Source organism: Bemisia tabaci, chromosome 2 (genome assembly GCF_918797505.1).
Source record: "Bemisia tabaci chromosome 2, PGI_BMITA_v3".
Lineage (NCBI taxonomy): Eukaryota > Metazoa > Arthropoda > Insecta > Hemiptera > Aleyrodidae > Bemisia > Bemisia tabaci.
Genome location: NC_092794.1, coordinates 50,678,817 through 50,700,472, shown reverse-complemented (window position 1 = coordinate 50,700,472; position 21,656 = coordinate 50,678,817). Strand labels below are relative to the sequence as shown.

At 42.1% G+C, this 21,656-nt stretch overlaps 1 protein-coding gene across 4 annotated transcripts in view; it reads left to right on the top strand.

Annotated features, from left to right (window-relative positions):
* Positions 1 to 4,690: 4,690 nt before the first annotated feature.
* Positions 4,691 to 21,656, top strand: part of zip (myosin heavy chain 10) — an 86,507-nt gene continuing 69,541 nt past the window's right edge. For 2 of the 4 annotated variants that reach the window (XM_072297506.1, XM_019052395.2), the window contains exon 1: positions 4,691 to 5,229. In XM_072297506.1, coding sequence (XP_072153607.1) covers positions 4,885 to 5,229 — 345 coding nt within the window. In that variant the 5' untranslated portion in view covers positions 4,691 to 4,884. The remainder of the gene's footprint in view (positions 5,230 to 21,656) is intronic. The other 2 variants (XM_019052397.2, XM_019052396.2) reach the window with 1 other exon arrangement.

Sequence of the window (21,656 nt, the reverse complement as noted above, 5' to 3'; positions counted from 1 at the left end):
CGAAAAGGGAAAATAGAGCAATCCAATTGGTGGAAGCGGATGTTTGCAATGGACGAAAGAGGTAGGCGATAGACTAACGAACGGCAACCAACAAGGCACCCTATAGTAAGTTTTTCATTTTCCCCTCAGTCTATAACATCCACTCGTTTCAACTTCTGGAATCGCTCCATTTCCCCGTCGTCTTTTTTGTCTATAGCTTTGTCTATCAATCTGAATAATCAGTCCGTTGCTCGACAGTTGGACTATATTATTGGAAGGAACAAAGTTTTAACCAATAGAATTGCTGCATTTTCTCGTTGTTCTCTTTGTTTAATGCTTTATTCATCTATTTCATTTCATATTGGGTTGCCGTTAGATAGTCTATTACTTACCTTCTTTGTCTATTGTGACAACTCACGCTCCTACCAAGAGGATCGCTCCATTTTCCTTTGTTTCTTTGTCTATCGCCTTTCCTATCAATTTCAATAAATAGCCCACAGGTCATCTGAATTTCGACAAACGCGATAGAGGAGAGGCAACGCACTTTTTGCGTGTTTTTAATGGCGTCAGTTTGTGCGATTCTCATCTCGCAATCACCTCTTTTTCTCTATGGAACGGACTACGAATGCTGCGTCTGTTTTGTGCGGTGTGCCCTCATACTAGGTCGACCGCGATGCTGCGAGCACGATTTTGTCGTGCTGTGCATTCGTCGCCTCGTCTCATTGAAGACGTGCCCATAAAAATACGAGCGTCGCAATATCTTCCCGATTCAATTGATCTCAATTGAACTGCCTCTATGGAGAAGAGCGTAAGCGCCATACGCTTCCGCAGCACTGCGTATACGCCACTCGGGCAGTTTAATTAACGGCCTGGGCATAAAATGTATCTGCTAAATAAAAAATCCCTTTCATTTAGCCCCTTTATGACTGACCCGGATTCTCAGTTGACCGAGTGATGTGTGTTCCGGGTTGACGCCTCGCACGAATGCAGGCGCTACTGATACTACATAACTCGATGCCTCGTGAATTTCATTGCTTTCCCTTGGACATATCACAGGCAAAAAATTGTCCAGTGCCTGGTGGAGATATTTCCTCGGCTACAATAGTTACTTATCTATTCGAAAAATTTCGTACTGGTGCGCATTAGAGTTCAAAAAAATTAATTTTGACTCCAATTTTACTTTTTGGTATTTCTTGGCTTTGTTTCCCCGCGAAATGGTGTGGACCCAGCACCATTTCTCCACCTTGTTACATACAGTTCGGGCCACCTCTTAGTGTTTAATTTTTTCTATTCGAAAAACATACATCTATATAGCTGTATAAACTTTGCAAAGCCTTAATAGACAAAACGTGCCTAAACGTATTGACTGATACTGATCTCGTACATTCAAGGTACGCCTTCAATTTTTCCGCATAGGCAACAAACTTACCGATGAGCACTGTAAGTGGTTTTTAGAAAAAACCTCGAACCAACTCCCATCCAAGTGGCGGGAATCATTTGTCCTGAAGTCGTTACTTCGCTTAATTTTCAAGTAATAACTTGGCAGAAATGCTCCATCTGGCAAGAAATAAAAATAATGAATGGTAGCACTCCATTTTGATCAACCTCTCCTCGTTGGAGACCTACATCGGTCTCGCACTAATGCATTTTCCACATTCAGCCATCGAGATGGCAAGTTGTAAATCTAATCATCAAAATCAAGGAGCCACCTTTTTGATGGACAACATGAACAGTGGCGAGGCGTGCTTTGCGATACATCGATTGATCTCATTTAAATCTACGGAAGCGGGTCGATAAGTAGGGTGTTCGCAACGATCACCTTCAGGGCCCGATTCACCTATTTGCCGCGCCCATGGGCCGCCTGTATTTTGCCGCCCCCTTCTCATTCGTTTTGAAACATCAATAAAAACCATCAAGTGAACGTGCCACCGGGGGTGGGGTGCATATAAGACGGGTTTACTCGTGTTGGAAACATTTTTTTGGAAAGCCCTGTCAACACTCCTCGCAAAACTTCATCGAACTTTGCGCGAACGTTAAGTTTCGTAAACCTATCTCTACGCGGACGAGGCCTTTCATTCACAAGAAATGAACGAAAAAAGTATGAAGGAACAAACATAAATGTGGTTTGATGATTTTAACTTCCGCCGCCACGCCGCGCAGACCGCACCGTGTTTGAAGCAATGCGTGAAGATTCCGACAGTTTCGTAGGCGCTATGCGTTTCACGCCGACCGCACTGTGTTTGGCGCAATGCGTGAAGTATTCACACAGTCTTGTAGGCGCTATCCGTTTCACGCTGACCGCAGTGACCGCACTTTTGATGCAATGCGTGAAGTATTCGTGCAGTCTTGTAGGCGCTAATATGTGTTACATACCGACCGCCGCGCCGAGGGCTTCTCCTTTTCATCTTAAGTCCTCGTCATGATTTCTCCCTCTCAGTCGCGCCGCGTGCCGTTCCCGGCCAAATTGCGTGTTTGGTCTCTCTCTTAAGTCGATTAATTAAAAGTGCTGTCTCTTGTATCACCGAAAGACGACAAAATTAGAAATTTCTATACTCTCAGGAAATGAGAGATTTTGTTCGTAATTTGTTTTCTAAATCCGATTTTTTTAAAAAAAATTTTTTTTCATTAAAAAAAATTGCAAAATTTGCCGCCTTCTAGATTTGCCGCCATGGGCCGCGGCCCATGTGGCCACCCCCTTAATCCGGCCCTGAACACCTTAATTACCGATTTTTACCATACCTTCAAATAGGGAAATATACAATCGATCAGTTACGCCTAGCCACTGAACATGAAATCTATTCATCGCCCCTCCACCTCAATTTCAAGCGGCCACCATATACGGAATTATAAGTATAGATAGGATAAGGTCATGAGAAGAACAGCTATGAGCCACTCTCCTCTTCCTCAAGAATTGATATCCGCGCGGGTCTAAACTCGTGAAGAAAATTCTTAGGTGAAGGAAAACAAACAAATTCCTCGATTGCGACGTGTTTGGAGCTTGGTTAGTGTCGTTGTTCCTAGTTGTCGGTTTAAAACAAATTCGAATGCGCTTTGTGTGTTCAGTGTTACTTAATTATGCATGCCGAAATTCGGCAACAATGTCACGTCTGGGTATACAAGCAATACGTGACGTATCATTAGTTGACGTCACAGCCACGTGCTACTGGAGAAAATATGAATAGGTGACCATAGAAGGATACGCATCGTAAAAACTGAAAATTAAGCGTAAAAATACTCTTGCTATGACAAAAAGAGGGGAAAAAGTAGAAATTCAAAATGGAGAAAATTTTTCGGTAGACGCGGGGTGCCTGGCCCCTGAGGACTCCCAAAGCTAACATTTGAACAGCAACAGCAGGCAAGGAGAGAAAGGAGGCGGCTATTTCCCAATTTTTTTTTTTTTTTTTTTTTTTTTTTTTTTTTACTTTATCTCGAATGATGTTGGTAGTGAGTGCTGGAAGAGAGTGCGCTACGTCCTGTAACTTTTTTTGACTATTTGACATGGAAATAAAACTTCTCCTTTTCATAAGGAGTTAATCCGAGGATGGTACGGAAATTTCTTCCCCTTGAAACCACAAAAAGATATAGGAGAATCTGAAGGTGATACCTAATCATGGAAGCAACCATAAAATGAGTCCTATAGAGGGTGGGGGGGGGGGGGGGTAATGTTCGACAATTTCCTGGGAGAGGACCTCCGTGCCCCCCTCTCCTTCTGGGGCAAATCTTCAAGACCTCCCTGAGAGGGTACCCCAAAACATGATCTCCTCCTAATTATTTCGATGCAAGCCAGTCCTTGAAAAAAAAACTAATGCGATCGACAAAGCTAAAAAATATAGCAAAATTGTCGTGAGAATGAAGTTAAAAAAGTTAAAATTACCTATACTGAAACTTATTTGAATTTGCAGTTTGTCCGCATTTACATTTTGCTATAAGGATCTATTGTTTGTGGTTCTTTTCACAAACGACGTGTGCGCCATTAGTTTTCCTATGTAGATAAGCCCTTTCATTGGTGAGTCTAAAATAGCGGTTCCCAAGTGTAGTCCAATTTTCGCTCAGGTATAATTTCTTGCTAGGGAATGTTTGACGCTCAACGATCATCAAACGGGTCTATCGTTCATCCACACTGAGAAGAGGCGAGCATGATATTTTTCCTTCCATTTTTGAAATAAGATAATAATAAACTCATACTAACACATGTTCGCAAACTGATGAATGGCACAAGACATAACAATCCATGGCAGTATTTTGTATTTCTCTGCTGTGTGTTCAGGCTGAAATGTTTCTTTCAAGGGCGTCAATAAATAATGCCAAACTTGGAAGTCCTGTAACTTGTCAACAAATGATTGGACTGGGCAGACCTTGTCAAAGCTGAACCAAGTGATAGAAGTCATGATCTCAAGTCTCAAGTTCATTATCTCGAATACCTATTGGTATTTTCGCTCTTTAAGTTTTTTCTCGTCAATCGGTTATTTAATTGTGCTTCTTACATATATTTAATCAGCTTTACCACTGATTTTTTCTCCCATTCGTGTTAGCAAACACTTCAATCTTTTAGAGCGAATAGGAGAGACGTAAGTTGACGCGCACGCACAAAGTTGTTTACTTTTGAAATTTGAATTGTAGCGTTCCCGCGGGAAGGTGGCGCGGTCTAGCGGGGAACGTGGCAAGGTCACGTGACGAAAAGGAGACCGGGCGTTGGCTGGAGACTGGAGCCGCTTGACGGGTGAACAGACATTTCTGAAGTTAGTCAGATGTTCATCCGCGCCTAGTTCAGTGATACGATGTGTTAGTCATTAAAAATTAATTAATTTATTTCAAAGTGAGCCGTCTAATACTGTCGGTAGTGCGTGCATGTGGTGTGTTTTTATATTTTTATATCGTTTGTAGTGTTTTAACAAATTAGCAACCATGGCCGACTTGGATCCCTCGGACCCCGAGTTGAAGTATTTATCCGTAGATAGGAATTCTTTCAACGATCCCGCAACTCAAGCAGAATGGACCCAAAAGCGGTTGGTTTGGGTCCCTCACGAATCGCAAGGGTTCGTTGCGGCGGCCCTAAAAAGCGAAAGAGGTGATGAAGTTGAAGTGGAAATCACGGAAACCGGCAAACGGATTGTTGTAAATAAGGATGATATCCAGAAAATGAACCCCCCAAAGTTCGACAAAGTTGAGGATATGGCCGATCTAACGTGCTTGAACGAAGCTTCAGTCCTGCACAACATCAAAGATAGATATTACTCAGGATTGATTTATGTAAGTATGATACTAAGACTGTTTACTGACTCTTCGGTACTGGTAACCTAACCTATGCTATTTCTCCCTTTGTCTGATGTCGGAGCATGGTTTGGTAGAGGATCAAGAAATGACAGCTCATGCATAATGCATCAACAAGTTGGAGTCGGTACTTTTTTACGAAAAGTAAACAACCAATTCAGCTAAATTTTTTCTGCAAAATCAAGTCAGTGCGATCTTTTCTTGATATATCCATTACTAATGCCGCAGCCGAGATATTATTCCTCATAATTTATGTCCGCACATAGTATGTTCAGACTGAAGGCCAATCTCTGATTAGCTCCTTATCACCACTGTGCCACAGGCAAATACCTGTATTCAGAAGGCATCACTGGAAAATGTAGATATACACTGAATTTGACCTGACATTAGTACACACGAAGAGCTGGCTCTTACGCGGAGTTCAGTCAGTTTAGTTGACTGTAGTCGATGTGAAATAAGTTTTCGCACTTTTAGAGTGGGTCAAAAGATGCATCATTTTGATTCCTGATGTTACTCTAAATGCTTAAGCGGAGGCAGATGATCCTCTGTCGCACGCAAGAAGTGTGTAAACAGAATTGGTGTGGACTCTTATCAGAGTGCAACAGAAAGTCTCATTGTTCAATTCAACCAGAGATATCAGATGCTATAACATGCATAGTATGTCTTCTATCGTACCCTTAAATATTAGGATGAAATATTGGTTAATATTTGATGTGGAAAAAGCTTCAAGACCTCTTTTTAATAATTTGCACTTGATTCGCCAAACTTATTGTACCCTGAATGACCAATCCTCCTCAAAACCATGCTCCACCATGATTACTCTTTTCTCTATTTTGTTGTAATGCTGTAAGTTGTTTTCTTTCTCTGTTAGAGTTAGGAATTTGAGTTACTTTTTTTGTTAAAATTCAAGTTTTTTGCCAAAGCTAAGTTTGGTTACTGTAAATAGAATCATTTGTCATCAGAACTGAGGACAGGAAAGATGAGAGAAATGTCATGTCAGCGAAAGACATGGCCGAACATCAATTTGTAGGGTCATTAACAGGCCAATTGATGTTTTTTTTGCCGTTAGGTTGTTGTGACGTTTGCCCTTTCTTCTCTCTCTCCAGTTTTTGCTTGCTCACAGTGAAAAGGGTGTTTGATCGCAGGGTTGTGATGGACGGTACAAATTTCACAGAGCAGGATACCAGTTGATCCGAGCTGCTCAGAAATTCTATGAATCTGTTTTGTCCTTGTTGTGAGGCACTTTAGTAGATATGAAAGCCCCTGAGCTTTTCATGCCAGAGCTCTTTCGAGTGAGGATTCAGAAGTCAAAGCATGTATTTCTTTTACATAGGTATTGTTGGTTGATGTTTCTGTTTCTCCTGTCAAAAACCCAAAGTTGAGAATTATTTTAAATGTGGAAATAGGCGTTAGACTCCAGTTCTAATAAGTTTCATTCAAGCGCTAGATTTCAAATCTCCTCCTCTCGGCTCTATCTTGATATGGGCCCGTTCCCTATTGTCAAATTATTTCCCTCTGTTAAACTGCCTGAATTAAGAAACCCTCTCTGCAGGCTTATTATTGAAGTTAATACAAAATACAAAAGGCAAATAATGGTATCCTGCTGGTAGAAATAGGTGGTGGTTACAGATTAAGGGAGAAATTGATCGTGCTAACCATTGGGTCTATCTTGGGTTGCCCAGGCTAGTCCATCACTTTCCACCTTTGTTCATTGCAACTACCTACTTCCACCAATAGGATCACTCCATTTTCCCTTTGCCCTATATGTCCATAGCTTTTTTCTATAAATTTCAATAATCAGCCTGCTAGGACCTTTCTAACAAAATGGACATAATTTTTTTCTCAGAGCAATGAACGATTGGCATTATGGAACTTTTTGCACTCCTTAAGAAACGCTAAGTACTTATAATGCAATATATGCAACATACAAGATGTAAAATTCGTATTGTTCATATTGCATGGAAAAAATGCTCAATCTGAAAGTCTTATACGATAGTATGTTAGACGCAAAGGTATGAGATTTACGTGATGAACTTAAAAAGGTAGCCTCGGAAATATGCGGTTCTTCTCAATTTATTGTATCACGATCCCATCAAATCTCAGTCAGATTCCGCGTATTTCAGTGAATTCCTCTTGCACTCCAACATTCTTCATCTCACGTCCAAAGTGCCTGATCTTTTACCAAAATCTGTCTTTTTCTAAGTTCAAATTCATATGAATGATAATGTACAGAAAAAGTGAGTAGAAGGTAATCAAAAAGCAAGGATTTTATAAAACCTTTTCACAGAGGAATTTTTTTGTGAAGTGAGGAAGAGGTGATGAAAAAGCAAGAATTCTTATGTGTAAATGATGAGAGAGGCACCCTAGAAAACCTGGTAAAATTTTTGTTGACATTTGTGATGGAGTGGAAGGGCCCTTGAGGTTGGAACATATTCAATTGATATAAATATACCGCAGTTTAGGGGGTTATCCTGTATCATTTCGGGTGATAGATACCACAAAATTCCAAGGATTAATTCTTTAAAGAGTATTTCCAAGTTGGCAAATTGTTTATAGAAAATTTTATAAAACTGCAGCTAAAGTTTTTCGGCGCTGTTTCCAGCTATAGAAATGCCTTATTTAAAAAATCATCACCAGTGGTACAATCTATGGCTTAAAATTTTGACGATACACTTTTCAGAGTAGTAGAAAGCATTTTAAGTTGAAAACCAAAAATTATATTTTCCATTTACCCCTGGTCAGCTTTTTCACTGTACCCACTAGAAATATATGGTTCCCGACGCAGGCATGGGCCTTTTTCCAAGACTCCATCGAAATTTCAAGAGAAAGGAATGAAATTCCCGTACAAACAAGAGGTGGCATTTTAAGAAAGAAAAAACCAAAAAAAGTTGATTTCTAATTCGTACACTTTTTGTTTTTATATCTTTTCTCCGAGTTGAATTTGACGATTACTTATAGTTTTCAACAGCCATCACAGCTACTCTGCCAAGCTGAGGGAAAAACGCTGTATGAACATTCGAGAGTTTTCAGATAGCATCGGATAGAACATCTATTTCCGAGGAAATTCATTTAGGTTTTCTTGAAATTTTTTTGATATTTTTAGACGAAATTCCGAAAAAAAATCGTCCGAAAAATTATCAGATTAATAATCTCAATTTTCCCATTAAATTCTCTGACGAAAGCAGGCGACGTCAATGGCTTATGCGGCGTTCTTTTTTAGCACAGCAGTACTGGGGAAGGTGAAGTCGTCAGGCAAAAATTAACCCAGAGTGCCGTTGACAGCTTCGTAGGCTAGGCATTATTTTAGTTTACCCCCAGATCTAATACAATGCAATTTTTTGGGGAAGGGGGTTAAATTTTCAGTATTGCCGTGCCTGCATTTTCTTCACAGATTGACTTACGGCTACTTTTGAATTGATGGTAGATAACTCGAAAATGCCGAGTGGAGTCTTAGAGTCGAGCCCCCCCGGCACTTCCGAATAGGGGGGAGGGGGTGCTGGAGTCGGGTCGCGATCCGGCCCCCAACTCGCACCGCTTTGCCTCTTATCTTTTTTCTCTGTCAAGGTCGTTGGCGCTACCAACGAAAGTGAACTCCCCCTTCCCATCACCCCCACCAACCCCGGGCCCCCACATCTGCCGCCACGCTGCGTCGTAACTCGCACCGGCTCCCCCCCCTTTACCCCCTCTTCTGGCCGCGTGCTGCTCCCATTGGGCGAGTTCCATTCCTCACCGGTTCGTCAACCTACGGATCTTCCGTCGACTTTGGGCTAGGTTCTCGGCGAGGGCTTTCGCGTGACGTCATCCGGGGGAGGGGGCATCCGCGGTCGCTGCGATTAACGGACCGCTCGTTTGAAAACAGAATGCACCTGCCTTCAACCCCCCCCCCCCCCCCCCCCCCCACTTTCATTGGTTTGAAACATTTGTAAGGCAAGTTTTGTCAACCCTACGTTATTCGATTTGTATCTATCAGTGTGATAGGATACTGAAGAATCGAGAAACCATGGAAAAGTTGGGGAATTTGAAAACTTTTTTCTGCAAGCATATAAACTGCTTTTTTTAATTTTCTAGCGACTCCTATCGTGATTTTCCGTGAAAAAGATTTGTAAGTATGAGAAATCACAAGGAACTTTGAAAATCAAGAAAACTTGTCACCCTTACCATGTTTGACGGTTCCAACGTACAAAATTAATACTTCGTGCTAAAGGAGAGTGTTTTACGGTCAGATGATTTCACAGTTGTAATGTCTTTCTTCTCGCTCATACGCTTTCAATTTTATTTCATAGCTTACAAAATAGATTGTATGTGTAGAAAGGAACAGCTGAAATGTGCCTCTAGGTGTAATTGATCCATTTAAGAACAAAAGTTTGAAGTAAAACCATCAATCAAAGAAAATTTGTTCCATATGATGTCATGTTCAGAAATCTGGAAACAATATCGACATTTTCTAGTTTTGGGCTGCCTAGCTACATTTCCACTCACAGTTCGTAATTTTTCAGCTTGTACCTCGTACGTCGAAAGATTCAAAAGAAATTTCGCGTGGAATTTTACACTTGATGTGCTTTTGCTACTCTGGCAGCACATCTTCGCGAACAGCTGAATTCATCGCTTTGGGAAATCGCTTTTCCACGGCGCGCCGTGGAATGTCGTGGCGTCTCGCTCGAATCCGGCGAAAATGCACTTTATTTGTAAACACGGAGTCGTTTCTTGGATTTTCATCGCGGACCAATGATGCGCGGGTGCATCGTTGCCAGAATTCGGGATATTTCCTCCATTTAACTTACTGTAAAATATCCAGGTTTGTTTGCAATATGTGGCAACCTTGCACGGCAGTTTCGTCAGTTTCTGCATAGTCCAAGAGAGCACGGATCGGCCAGACTTGTACGACTGAGAAAGAATGTTATCAATTTTTTTTCGATAAAACGTCATTTTGTAGAGAAGTTATGAACATTTCTACTTATGGTCGGAGAGTTCTCCATGGTCGGGAACATTTGGAATTTGGTCCGGAGAATCTGGAATTGCCTCAGTGTACCGAGTTCTTGAAAAGTCCTTGAAAAATCCTGAGACCATTCAGGAACCGTTTCTAGATGTTTATTTTTATAATTGAAAAAACAAAATGAGACATCTATGGCCAAATTTTTTCATTCCGTACGGATGTTAATATCCCGAAGTTGTAAACTGATGACTCCTGCGGGATGCAACTATTCCTGCTCAAAATATGTCCGTGTTGTATGTGTCAAAAATGAAGGCGCTCGCTCTGGCTTCTTAATACTAATGTCTGAATACAACCATTCGCGCCCAGTAACTCTGCGTACTGCATATGCTGAAAGATGAAGGCACTATTGCTTTTCTTACTCTTTCAGCAATGGGCGTGGAATTGTTTAAAGTCTTTGACAGAAACAGAAATCAGTGCTGAAATTGTAAAAAACAGCACGGTGCCTCTAATTTGGACGTATTTCTATGAAACGGAACTAAGCGCCATAGTGGGAGGAAAGAGCGGAGGGCTTGGATTGGCGGGTGTTGCGGAATGCGATGCTCGTTCCGTCCTATACTCGCAATGCTTTTCCATGGTGCTTAGTTCCGCGTGACAGAACGCGCTATCCGGGATTCTCAACTCAATTTGGCGCTTAGTTCCGATTAACAGAAATAAATTCTATTTAGCGGCCAGTTTAAAGACATTCCTTGGAAAAAGTCGGGGAAAAATTTCGATTTGCTTCGGAAAACTTGGAAATGTCAGAGGAGTTATATTTTCAAGTTAGGCTGGAAACCCTTGGTTTTTTAATACGCTTGATGAACTTACACAAAGAATCGTCTGACAAGTTCCAAACATGAATGAACGACTTTCCCCCGAAAATACGCGCTTCCGAGGAAATTTGGCAACGTTCGGATATCCATGTGGCGTTTTCCCTTAGCACAGCAGCATAAGAGGGAGCTCTCGGCTCAAAATGCTCCAATTGGACGTATTTACCAAAAGGACATATCTCCATCGTGACTTGGGCCCCGAAATCAATGAGAGTGCATGCATGATAGAGCCCATGTCACAATGAATATAGTTCCTTTTGATCTCAATACGTCCAATTAGGATCCGTGGCTACTCGACGGAAGGTAGTAAAATTTTATCGCGGATTTCCTCACCGTCCCGTCGTCGTTCTCCCGGTAGTGGCGAGGCGTGAACCATCGATTTTCGATATTTCTCCATTTGAAGCTATGTTAGAGGATCGATCGTTATGGTGGTCGTTACGAACACCCCGTTTATCGACCTTTTTCTTAGGTTTAGATGGCAGATCGATCGATATATCGCAAAGTACTTCACGTTTCTGGCCTGCCGCTGGAAATCAGTCCGAATCGCGTCGATTTTAGTACGGTAATTTTTAGAAATGGACGTGTTTGGTTGGCTTGCTCTGAAAAGTGCCCAACTCTGTAAAAAAGACGGACAGAAAGAAAAAATCAAGGAAAATGCATAATGTTTTTCATTCATAATTTCACGGAGAAGACGATTTGGGAACGAAAAACTGTAAGATATTTAATGTTTCTTGACGCGTGGACCGAAACCTTCCGCTCAACAACAAAACTAAAGTCCACGTCTGTTAAATCGCGCTCCAAATGTTACCGTAGGAAGAAATTCAAATTTCTCGTAACCAAAATGTATAGTGAAAACGTTATCATCTCAATTAGGAATGGATTTCAGGAATCCTCGTCCGATATCTCAGAGAATTTTTTTAGTATTTTGATCTGAAGCGCCTGAAAATGTCAAGGAAAAATATGGAAATATTCATGCCTTCCTTCATAAAAAAAATCTTTTCTGTGAGGAAATTCGGCAACATTCGAATACACTTAAGGCGGTTTTCCCCAGCATGGCAGCATTGCGGGGAGAGCGGCGTCCCGACGCCCGAAAAGCCTTGGCCCAGAAGGGAGGCGGAAGCGCCGCGACGCTGCAATCGCGAATTCACTCCGAAAACAATTATTGCTTCGCGAAACGAAACGCGGCGTCCATCTTTGGTGCGCCGGGCCCGTGGTGGGGGAGGCTCAAAGAGACCAAAAGACGTTTTCCTCACAGCTTTTCCCTTAAATGGCGAGCCCCGGCCTTGGCTTAGATTCATCTCCGCCGTGCTCGGCAACAAACGCTCATCTTCATGGGATTTTCGTTGGGAGTTGGGCGGTTTTTTAATGGGAGATCACAAGCGCGGAGCCTGGTTCCCACCGGGTGGCTAAAAAGTCGGGTGCGCACTTGAGCGTGAAGGAATACTTTAGTGCCAAGAAACAATGCCCTGTCAACATTCAGACCGGATACGTCGGCAATTTTAAGGTTAGGTCACGGAGCTTTTAGGGCCAAAAAGGGGAGCCAAATGAATTCAAATTATTCAGAACTGGTCATGGAGTTTTTAGGGCCAAAAATGGGAGCAAAATGACTTCAAATTATTCAGAGCTATGTGTTATTACAATTTTTACGACCCGTCGTTTGTAAATTACGGATTTTATTCAGTTTTTGCATTTTAAGTATTAGTTTTTGAGAAACATCGCTCATTTACTAACATTCTTGGCCATCTCGGTTTGATACTGGAATCTCAAGATTGGCAGTGATATTTTTCTAGTGGTTTTCATGTTAGACGGTTTGCAACCCTTTTGCGCCCTGAGAACTCCTTATTTCGACGTGTCCGTACTCTCTCCATACCATGTATGTACTCTAGACCAGCGATGCAAAATTTTATGAAACTTTACAATATGAAATTTCGTGATATTTCTTGCAATTTACTTCAAACTTATCCTGTAATGCGCTCATTGTCAGTACGTCTTGAAACGTATAGAAACAGAAAAATCTCAATTTTGAGGGGTAAAAATGTGACTCGAATTTCGAAGTTTCTTGTCGCATTCTTGAATGGGTCAGTTGCGTTGGTCACAAAACCGTGTTCTGATGGCTTAAGCTCACGGACTAGCGAAATATACCAATATCTGTTGAAACGCCGAGTTTCTACTGCATATATTAACGAGGAGACATGAATCATCAAGAAATACGGTGTATGGTGTCATCCACCACGGTACCATGGTTATACATTGGTAATGGTGATGAAGAGGATTTTTTTTTCTCTCAGTGAATCCTCCACACATTAGGAAACGAATATTACCTCTCGGAACAATGTGAATTTCTTTGAATTGTTGGCAACCCCGCTTCTCGCCCTGAACAACTAGTATCTTGTCATCGCGGGCTGAGCGCCCACTCCTTGACCATAGTCGAAGCTCGATGTGAACGGAGCTCATTTTTTTTGGTCTTGTGCGAGGTGGACGAGCTTTGTTGCAAAGTCCGTAGCCATTTTTCAACCGACCCATCATGTCTACCAAATACAGTTATGCTTAAAAATCGATTTTTCATCATACAGGGTCGTGCCCGCCGTCTCGTCGTTCCGAGGCCTCATATCGATGGTGAAATTGCAAATACGCTTATCTCGATTGCGTTACGCGTGTAATCGTTGCAACGCTGCTTTCACTCCATTTAAATCCATTGAAAATATCGATTGTAGGTGAGACAGGCTGCCTCATCTAGAATCGTATGTTTAACATACATTTCAATTGAGAGAAAAAGTGTTGCCAACTTGAAATTATCGCATGGTTAGGTTTTTTTTCGACGAACGCCCAAGTCCCCCCTGTTCGGCAGTTAAAATCAGTGTTCGCAGTTCTTGTCGATCTTGTCGGCTAGTTATTGAAATTTTCAGGCAAAGCTATAGACAATGGGAAAATTGGGTGATCCAATGGTTGCAACAGGTGGTTGCTATACTTTAAGGGAGAAAATTACGCACTAACTGAAGGGTCAAAGCGATAGTCAAAGAAGACACAAAGTAAAGAGTAAGGAGCGATCTCATTGGTTGAAATTGGTGGTTTTTATAGACTGACAAGAACACGACGGACTAACTGTAGGTTCTCTTTTGCCGTTAGTCTATTACTTACCTCTTTTGTCAAGTGCAACCCCCGCTTCAACCAGTAGGATTGCTCCATTTTCCAAGGGCTAACTTCCGTTTCCCGTGGATGTCAAATCCGGAGTTCCCTCTAATTTTCCGGAATCGGAGGAACCTGGAAACTCGTTTGAGGAAAGGAGCTCTGCGAGGGCGGCCAGGTCGGAGCCGTGTCAATGTGTCATGCGAGAAGGCGGAAAAGCCGGACGATGATAGCGATATCGTGAGCTCAGTGCGGTGCGGTGGTGCGCGGTTTTAAGCCTCGCCTCCACAGACAGCGCGCGACGCAAAGTCAACCGCGTTGCAGATTCGCACAACCGGACGCATTGATTTTTACCTATCCGTCACCCCAGACGCCAGGCGCACACGCTCGACAGGTAGCTTTGAAATCATAGCATCTGCGGGCTGATTGCTCAATTGATGGACAAAGCGACTGACGAATTGTAAGTTATATAGAAAGATGAAGTCAAAGTCACAGGCAAAACGACGGGCAAAGTTACAGACAACGTGATAGATAAGTTATAGACTAAGCGATAGGCAAAGAACAGGCAAAGTGATCGACCACGTCAAAGACAGAGCTAAAGACACTTATAGATATAAGCGATAGACACAGTTATCGGCAAAGTGATAGAAATAGTAGACCAAGGGAAAATGGAGCGAAGCAATTTGTTGACCAACTGAAAGCTCCCTCGTGGTTTGCCATCAGTTATTAGTGTATTACTCAACTATATATATAAAGTCGCTTTACAACGCACTTTGGCGTTCTACGACACCCAAACGCCACATATGCCTGTCTTCCCAGAGGTTATCGGGCAACTGACACCGCAACATCTCTTCGTCAACGCCCTGCCGCCAACCCTTTACGGGACGTCCCCGTCGCCTCTTCCCAGGTGGTACCCAATCCAAAACTTGTTTGGGCAACCCCTTGTTTGGTATTACTCAACTCCTTTGTCAATTACAACCACCCGCCTCCACCAATGCTCAGTTTTCATTTTGTCGGTCGCTTTGTATGGATCAATTTTATAATCAGCTCGCTGGCCCCGCGAACAGGACCTCCTGGACCTCGCGCGTTTGACTTGGCGTCGCGCACTGTCCGTGGGAGCAGGGCTCACGGCCGGCAATACTCGGAGATGGGATGCGCTGCGATGGCGATGCGATCGAGTGCATCTCTGTGATGTTACCGGAATCCGGAATCGCTCGAATTCTTATCAGTCGTCCCCCGCCCCCTCGTCCCCCCCTTCCCCGAATCCCTGGCTAGGTTCATTGTCCAGTCTGACCGTTGTCAATTCGCTTCAGTAATGAATCGGCTCATATTGCAACAAGAGTACCCTTTATAGAGAGAGAATGAACACTGTACGAGATCCATTTCTACTGGTTGGAGCATTCTAGACTGCACGGTGCTGTCTCGGATCCAAAAAATGGTCGTCTTTATACGCAGCTGTTTCGAAATTAGAGAGAGGGAGGTCTAATTTACTTTTTAGCAGTAGTTGTTGTACTGTGATTTTTAAGTAGTGTTATAACATTACTCACCCTCAACTCGAGTTGTAGCTGGAGTCCAGCGACTTGTGGCTGAATTTCAATTGGTTGGATCCCAGTCAAAATTAAATAGAAATGGTCTTTTCATCAAATTATTAGGCCTGAACACTGTTTTTCTTTTCCTCGTTGAAAGTGAGCGAATTTCTGAGAGAGATCGTGAGGTAAGGAGTAAAATTCAGGCTTTGCACAAGCGCCCATTCTGTAGAGAAACAAATTCTTGAAAAGTCAGAAAAAACCTAGAAAAGCCAGATCAGGTCTGGGTAGGTCATGGAAAAGTCAAAGAATGTTTTTGCGGAACCTTGATTTTTTTTCCAGACAATAAGTACCTACCATGCATTTTTCCCCATTTCAAGAGGCTTCTCGCTTGAAACTTTTCCTGAAATTTTGTTTTTATTTTTCGTTTTTAAGTTTACTCTGGTAAAAACCGAAATTACTAAGAAAATTGTGAATATTATTTTCCAAAAATTTCAGACAATTTTTTACGCAATTTAATCTAAAATACCTGAAAATGTCAAGGAAAAATATACTTAAATTTCGCCAGAACTACATGTTTTAATCGGGGAAATTTGGCAACTCTCGAAGTTCATACGGCGTTCCTCCCTAGCACGGCGGTACTCCAGTTTTTTCGCGAGGGAAACGACGATGAGAGACCCCAATCCTCGTTGGAATGAGAGTGATTCATGGGGAAGGTGGTGAGTGGCCTCTTGGACGAGCGTTGGGATTGGCTCGTATCCTAGGTCCGGGGTTGCGGCACTTACGGCGGGAGCTTTTCGGAATTCCCGGCGACGAGCGCGGCAGATCCGCGCCCGGCTACGGGACGGGGAGTCGCGCATGACTCACGCGCCAACGCGGACACTTTCTCCCCGCGTCAAGCCGAGACGGACGCCACCGCCGCGCGTCCCGACGCCCGCCCTCGGTCCGTAGCTCCGACATCCTTGCCGTACCTCCGCCGGATTCCTTCGGTGTCGTAACACCCTCACTAAACCCCCACCCTTAGAGTACCTCGGTACACGAGAGAGGACGGACATGTCGGTATTTTGGAGGTTAGGTCATGGAGCTTTTTAGGGCCCGAAAGCGCGCACTCGTTGCGCTCGTTTCCTAGTCGATTTAGGGGTTCAAGACCACCCCGTCCCAGGAATTTTGTACGGTTTTTAGCCTTGTTAGGTCATTTTATTGTGTTGGCTTTTAATTTTACTGAAGTAAGACAATAAACTCTGCGTAGAATTTGAACTTGAGGCTATGTTTAAATTCTTTTTTTTGAACCATCGAAAATCGTTTTGTCGAACATGGCATGAATGACGTTTCCATTAAGGTGGATCTTCAGCTTTTGCGCAATGCATTCTGATGGGTTCCATCGACACATTTCATTCATAAACTATGGGTGGATTTTTTGGGAAAATCGAGATATCATTCCATAGATCCAAATGATTAAGGGATGTTGGTGCTGAAAATAATTTTCCAAAATTTCGATTCTGTCCAAATAAACCATCAAAATGGTTGAAATTTGAAATATATCAATCGCACCCAGAATGCATTGCGCAAAAGCTAAATATCCACTTTAAAGGCTACGTTATTCTTGCGATATGGTTCCACCAGATAAGGAGTAGAACATTACCTCAAGTTCAACGTAGAGTTTATTTTATTAATTCATTACAATAAAAAACAAACATAGTAATTAGCCAAATGAGGCTGAAACCCGTACAAAATTCTTGGGACGTTTCTGGGTTCTCTAAATCCCTATGTCGACTTGAAAACGAAAATATAATATAATTCACTCAAATCGAAACCTTTGGATTCCTTAATGATTGATCTGTAGCCTGAAATTTCAATTTTCACCCCAAATAATTTACCTGATCGATTAAAATTTGAAATATCCCTATCGTGCCCATAGTGCATTGCGCAAATGCTTAAGATCCACCTCAAACCGATCGAATGACACAAAAATGCACAACCTGGAAGAAAACTGGATTTGGCGAATAGCGCGGCAGCAACGACCAAGTCGGACGTAATGGTCGCGACCAAAAATGGGCAGTAACCGCTCCTTATCGGAGCGATGCTGGAGATAACGTCGCACCTCCGACGTAAGGACGTATCTCAATCTCGACGTGAGCCCTGTTTTACATATAAACCCATGTTTCCTGGGGCTCATGCGGAAATCGAGATACGCTTTTACGTCAGACGAGCGACGTTAACCAGAACGTCGCGTCGCCGAGCAGTCGGGCTCGCGCTCGACTTAATATGGCCATGCCGCGGATCCGTCCTCACGATCGTTGCCGTATCGGGCCCGCACCAATTTCGAAAAAAAAAAAAAATAAATAAATAAAACGAGAGATGAAAAAAAATGTAAATATGAAATTAAATCAAGCTGAAAACGTTGCGTAAGTTCGGACGTGGATTCGCCGTTGTAACGCACCGTCGGAGCGCGGCGTATAAGGAGAAACGCAGTATGAGCCCTCAGAAGTTGCCGAATTTCCCTCGATTAAATGTGTATTTTTGAGGATAACAAGTGATTTTTTCCTTTGAATTTGCTGATACTATAGATTTTCTGGAGGGTTTGCAGGTGTCTGAAATTTGATCGATTTCGTGTTTAAGTGGAAACTACTGAGTGAAGTGAACACGAGATTGTCTATAAATTGAACTACTATTGGAGGAGAAATTGCAAAAATACCTAATCTGCTAAAATGTAGGTGTTTAAATGGGAAATGCCACCTGATGATGTTACAAGGCGGCGAATTTTCTTACTTTTAAATCGTTCTTTCTTAATATTTCCTGTATCAGGAAAAAATTACAAAAAATGCTGCGAAATCAGCTCTTTAAACACTCTTAGATGAAGCACAAAAACGTGGAAATTTTCCAATGCTATTGAAATTCCCTGATCATTTTGGCCAAAGATATTCATTGGTTTCTCGGAAATTTGGCAACGTCCGAAGGCGCATGCGATGCTCTTTCCCAGCGCGGAGGTGTAAGCTTTCCCACCTCGTAGAATTTCATAAGACAAGACGTGAATTCTCCGGGAAACTCGTGAATATTCTTCCTTAAATTTTTCGAAGGATTTTATTCGCCGATAATCTACAGTGCCTGAAAATCTGAAGATTAAACATTCATAACTTTCGTTTCCATAATGAAGTTTCTATCGGGGAGATTTGGCAACGATCGAGTACTGATTGTGAGTTTTTCCTTAACGTAGCAGCGGAACCTGTGGCGCCGCGCCGTAAGGAGGCTCTCCCGCCAGGAATCACCAGGAAACGATCGTCCTCGGTTTCTGCTTGAACCGTTTCAGTCAAAGGACATCAGGGCCACTTCGAGGTTCCAGAGTTCTCGCTGCATGTATTTTTTCGCAATAATTGAGCTTTTCCTTGCTGTTATGTTCTCATTCATAACGAGTATAAAAATGGAAAGCGTTCCTTTGAGGGGCAGGCGCAGGCCCCCATATTATATTCTATACCGTGGGCCCTGGGACCGGATTAGCGGATGGACCTGGTTTCTTTCGTATGTTTCACGCCCGTTATTGCATCGCATTGAAAGTTTCTTTGAAAAATGTATATGATGAAAGCAATTAAACCTTCTTCAAACATTTAGGCCTCATATAAATGATCATACGAGCTTTGAAAGTTTCCATAATATGGCCGACTCGTTTCACGTAGGCGCAGTATAGGCAATTAGCACAACGGTACGTATGGTGTAGCGCTTGAAGTATTCCCACGATGTCGAAGGGGCTATATCGGGTGCGCGCGGGCGCGCCTTTTATCACACGCAATAACGTGAATTCGCGGCATCAGCGATCAGCAAATTGAACTCATTAGTACTGCCTCCTTTTAGCTTATTCGATTTTGATGCGCTGACGCGGGAGTGTCTTCAATTTCCGAAAAAGTAACACGCACATTCGTGGAACACGAATAGTTGCATCAAGGCGCCACAGCCAACTCTTAATCAGCGTAGCGTTCGTAAGTCGAAGGAATCACCGAATTATTGGCCCTAGATACTCAGGCTAGACACTACGAACATTTTCAATGTAAAGAGCGACGCCAAGAATGGCACAATTTGGGCCAGAAGGGATTTTTCTGAAACCGGGCCCAAACGATACCTTATGATACCCTAAAACTCTGGTTAAAATTTTAGCTTGAGTATACGCACGGTTTTTGAGAAATGAGGGGGCAAAGTTGCCAAATCGCCATCATTCTGGACAGCATTTCTACAGCAAAAAGACGGGAAAAATGGACGAAAAAGTTACACCTTTGATGGGTTTCGGCTGTAAATGTTCTTATTGGGCCCCCAAGCATTTAACTGTGTTCAGCTTCAAAAATTTTGATCGCACAGTGGTCCAAAGTGGGGAGAAATCGTCGACAAATCAGGATTCTTTGTCAAATTTTTAAAAATGGAAATAAAATTGTCGGTCTGCTGCAGTTTTCATGGCTAACAATGTTCTTATCGGTCCTCAATGCATGAAATTGTGTTCAGCTTCACAAATTTACATCGCACAGTGGTCAAAATGACGGAATTAGTGGACAAATTAAGATCCTCTGTGAAACTTTTTAAAAATGAAGTGAAACTGTTGGTCCCCAGTAGAGTTTAGATCCCGGAAAAATTCATGTATTTAATTTTCTTAATTATTACTGCATGTCAGACCGTATTGTCTATAGAACGTTGTTATAGAATAGACTTTGTAGCACTATCTCAATAAAATATGCAAACTTTCAGAAATTTAAAAAAAGAAGGAAAAATGGAGAGAAAAAATTAAAAAATGATTTAAACAGTCCAAAAAATAATTTAAATAATTTTTCCGGGATCTAAACTCTACTGGGGACCAACAGTTTCACTTCACTTTTAAAAAGTTTCACAGAGGATCTTAATTTGTCCACTAATTCTGTCATTTTGACCACTGTGCGATGTAAATTTGTGAAGCTGAACACAATTTCATGCATTGAGGCCGATAAGAACATTGTTAGCCATGAAAACTGCAGCAGACCGACAATTTTACTTCCATTTTTAAAAATTTGACAAAGAATCCTGATTTGTCGACGATTTCTCTCCCACTTTGGACCACTGTGCGATCAAAATTTTTGAAACTGAACACAGTTAAATGCTTGGGGGCCCAATAAGAACATTTACAGCCGAAACCCATCAAAGGTGTAACTTTTTCGTCCATTTTTCCCGTCTTTTTGCTGTAGAAATGCTGTCCAGAATGATGGCGATTTGGCAACTTTGCCCCCTCATTTCTCAAAAACCGTGCGTATACTCAAGCTAAAATTTTAACCAGAGTTTTAGGGTATCATAAGGTATCGTTTGGGCCCGGTTTCAGAAAAATCCCTTCTGGCCCAAATTGTGCCAAAAAACGGCCGTTTTTGGCGTCGCTCTTTGCTCTACCTATGCATTTATATCATGTAAAGGAAAGCAAGTTTTAATTTTTCATAATACTAGCGACATTTTCTTTGAAATTTAAGTTTTTCAAGAAATCTGGATACTTTTGGTAGGAAGAATGTTTTTAATTTTTTTTTTTAATAACGCAGGAAATCAGGCGTTATTTGTAACGCTCGTGCTGCGTTTTTACACAGCATGTTATACGTTATAGCTCTTCAGTCGATCGCTCATATTGCCTTGCTAAGGAAGAACGCCGTATGAACCTTCAGGCGTTGCCAAATTTCCTTTAATAAAACACGAATTTCCTGGTACATTATTAATATTTTCCATTCGATTTTGCAGATAATTCTGTACGCAATTTCACCTAAAGTTCCTGATTCCTATAGCTCTTCAGTCGATCGCTCATATTGCCTTGCTAAGGAAGAACGCCGTATGAACCTTCAGGCGTTGCCAAATTTCCTTTAATAAAACACGAATTTCCTGGTACATTATTAATATTTTCCATTCCATTTTGCAGATAATTCTGTACGCAATTTCACCTTAAGTTCCTGATTCCAAGGGAAAATATTC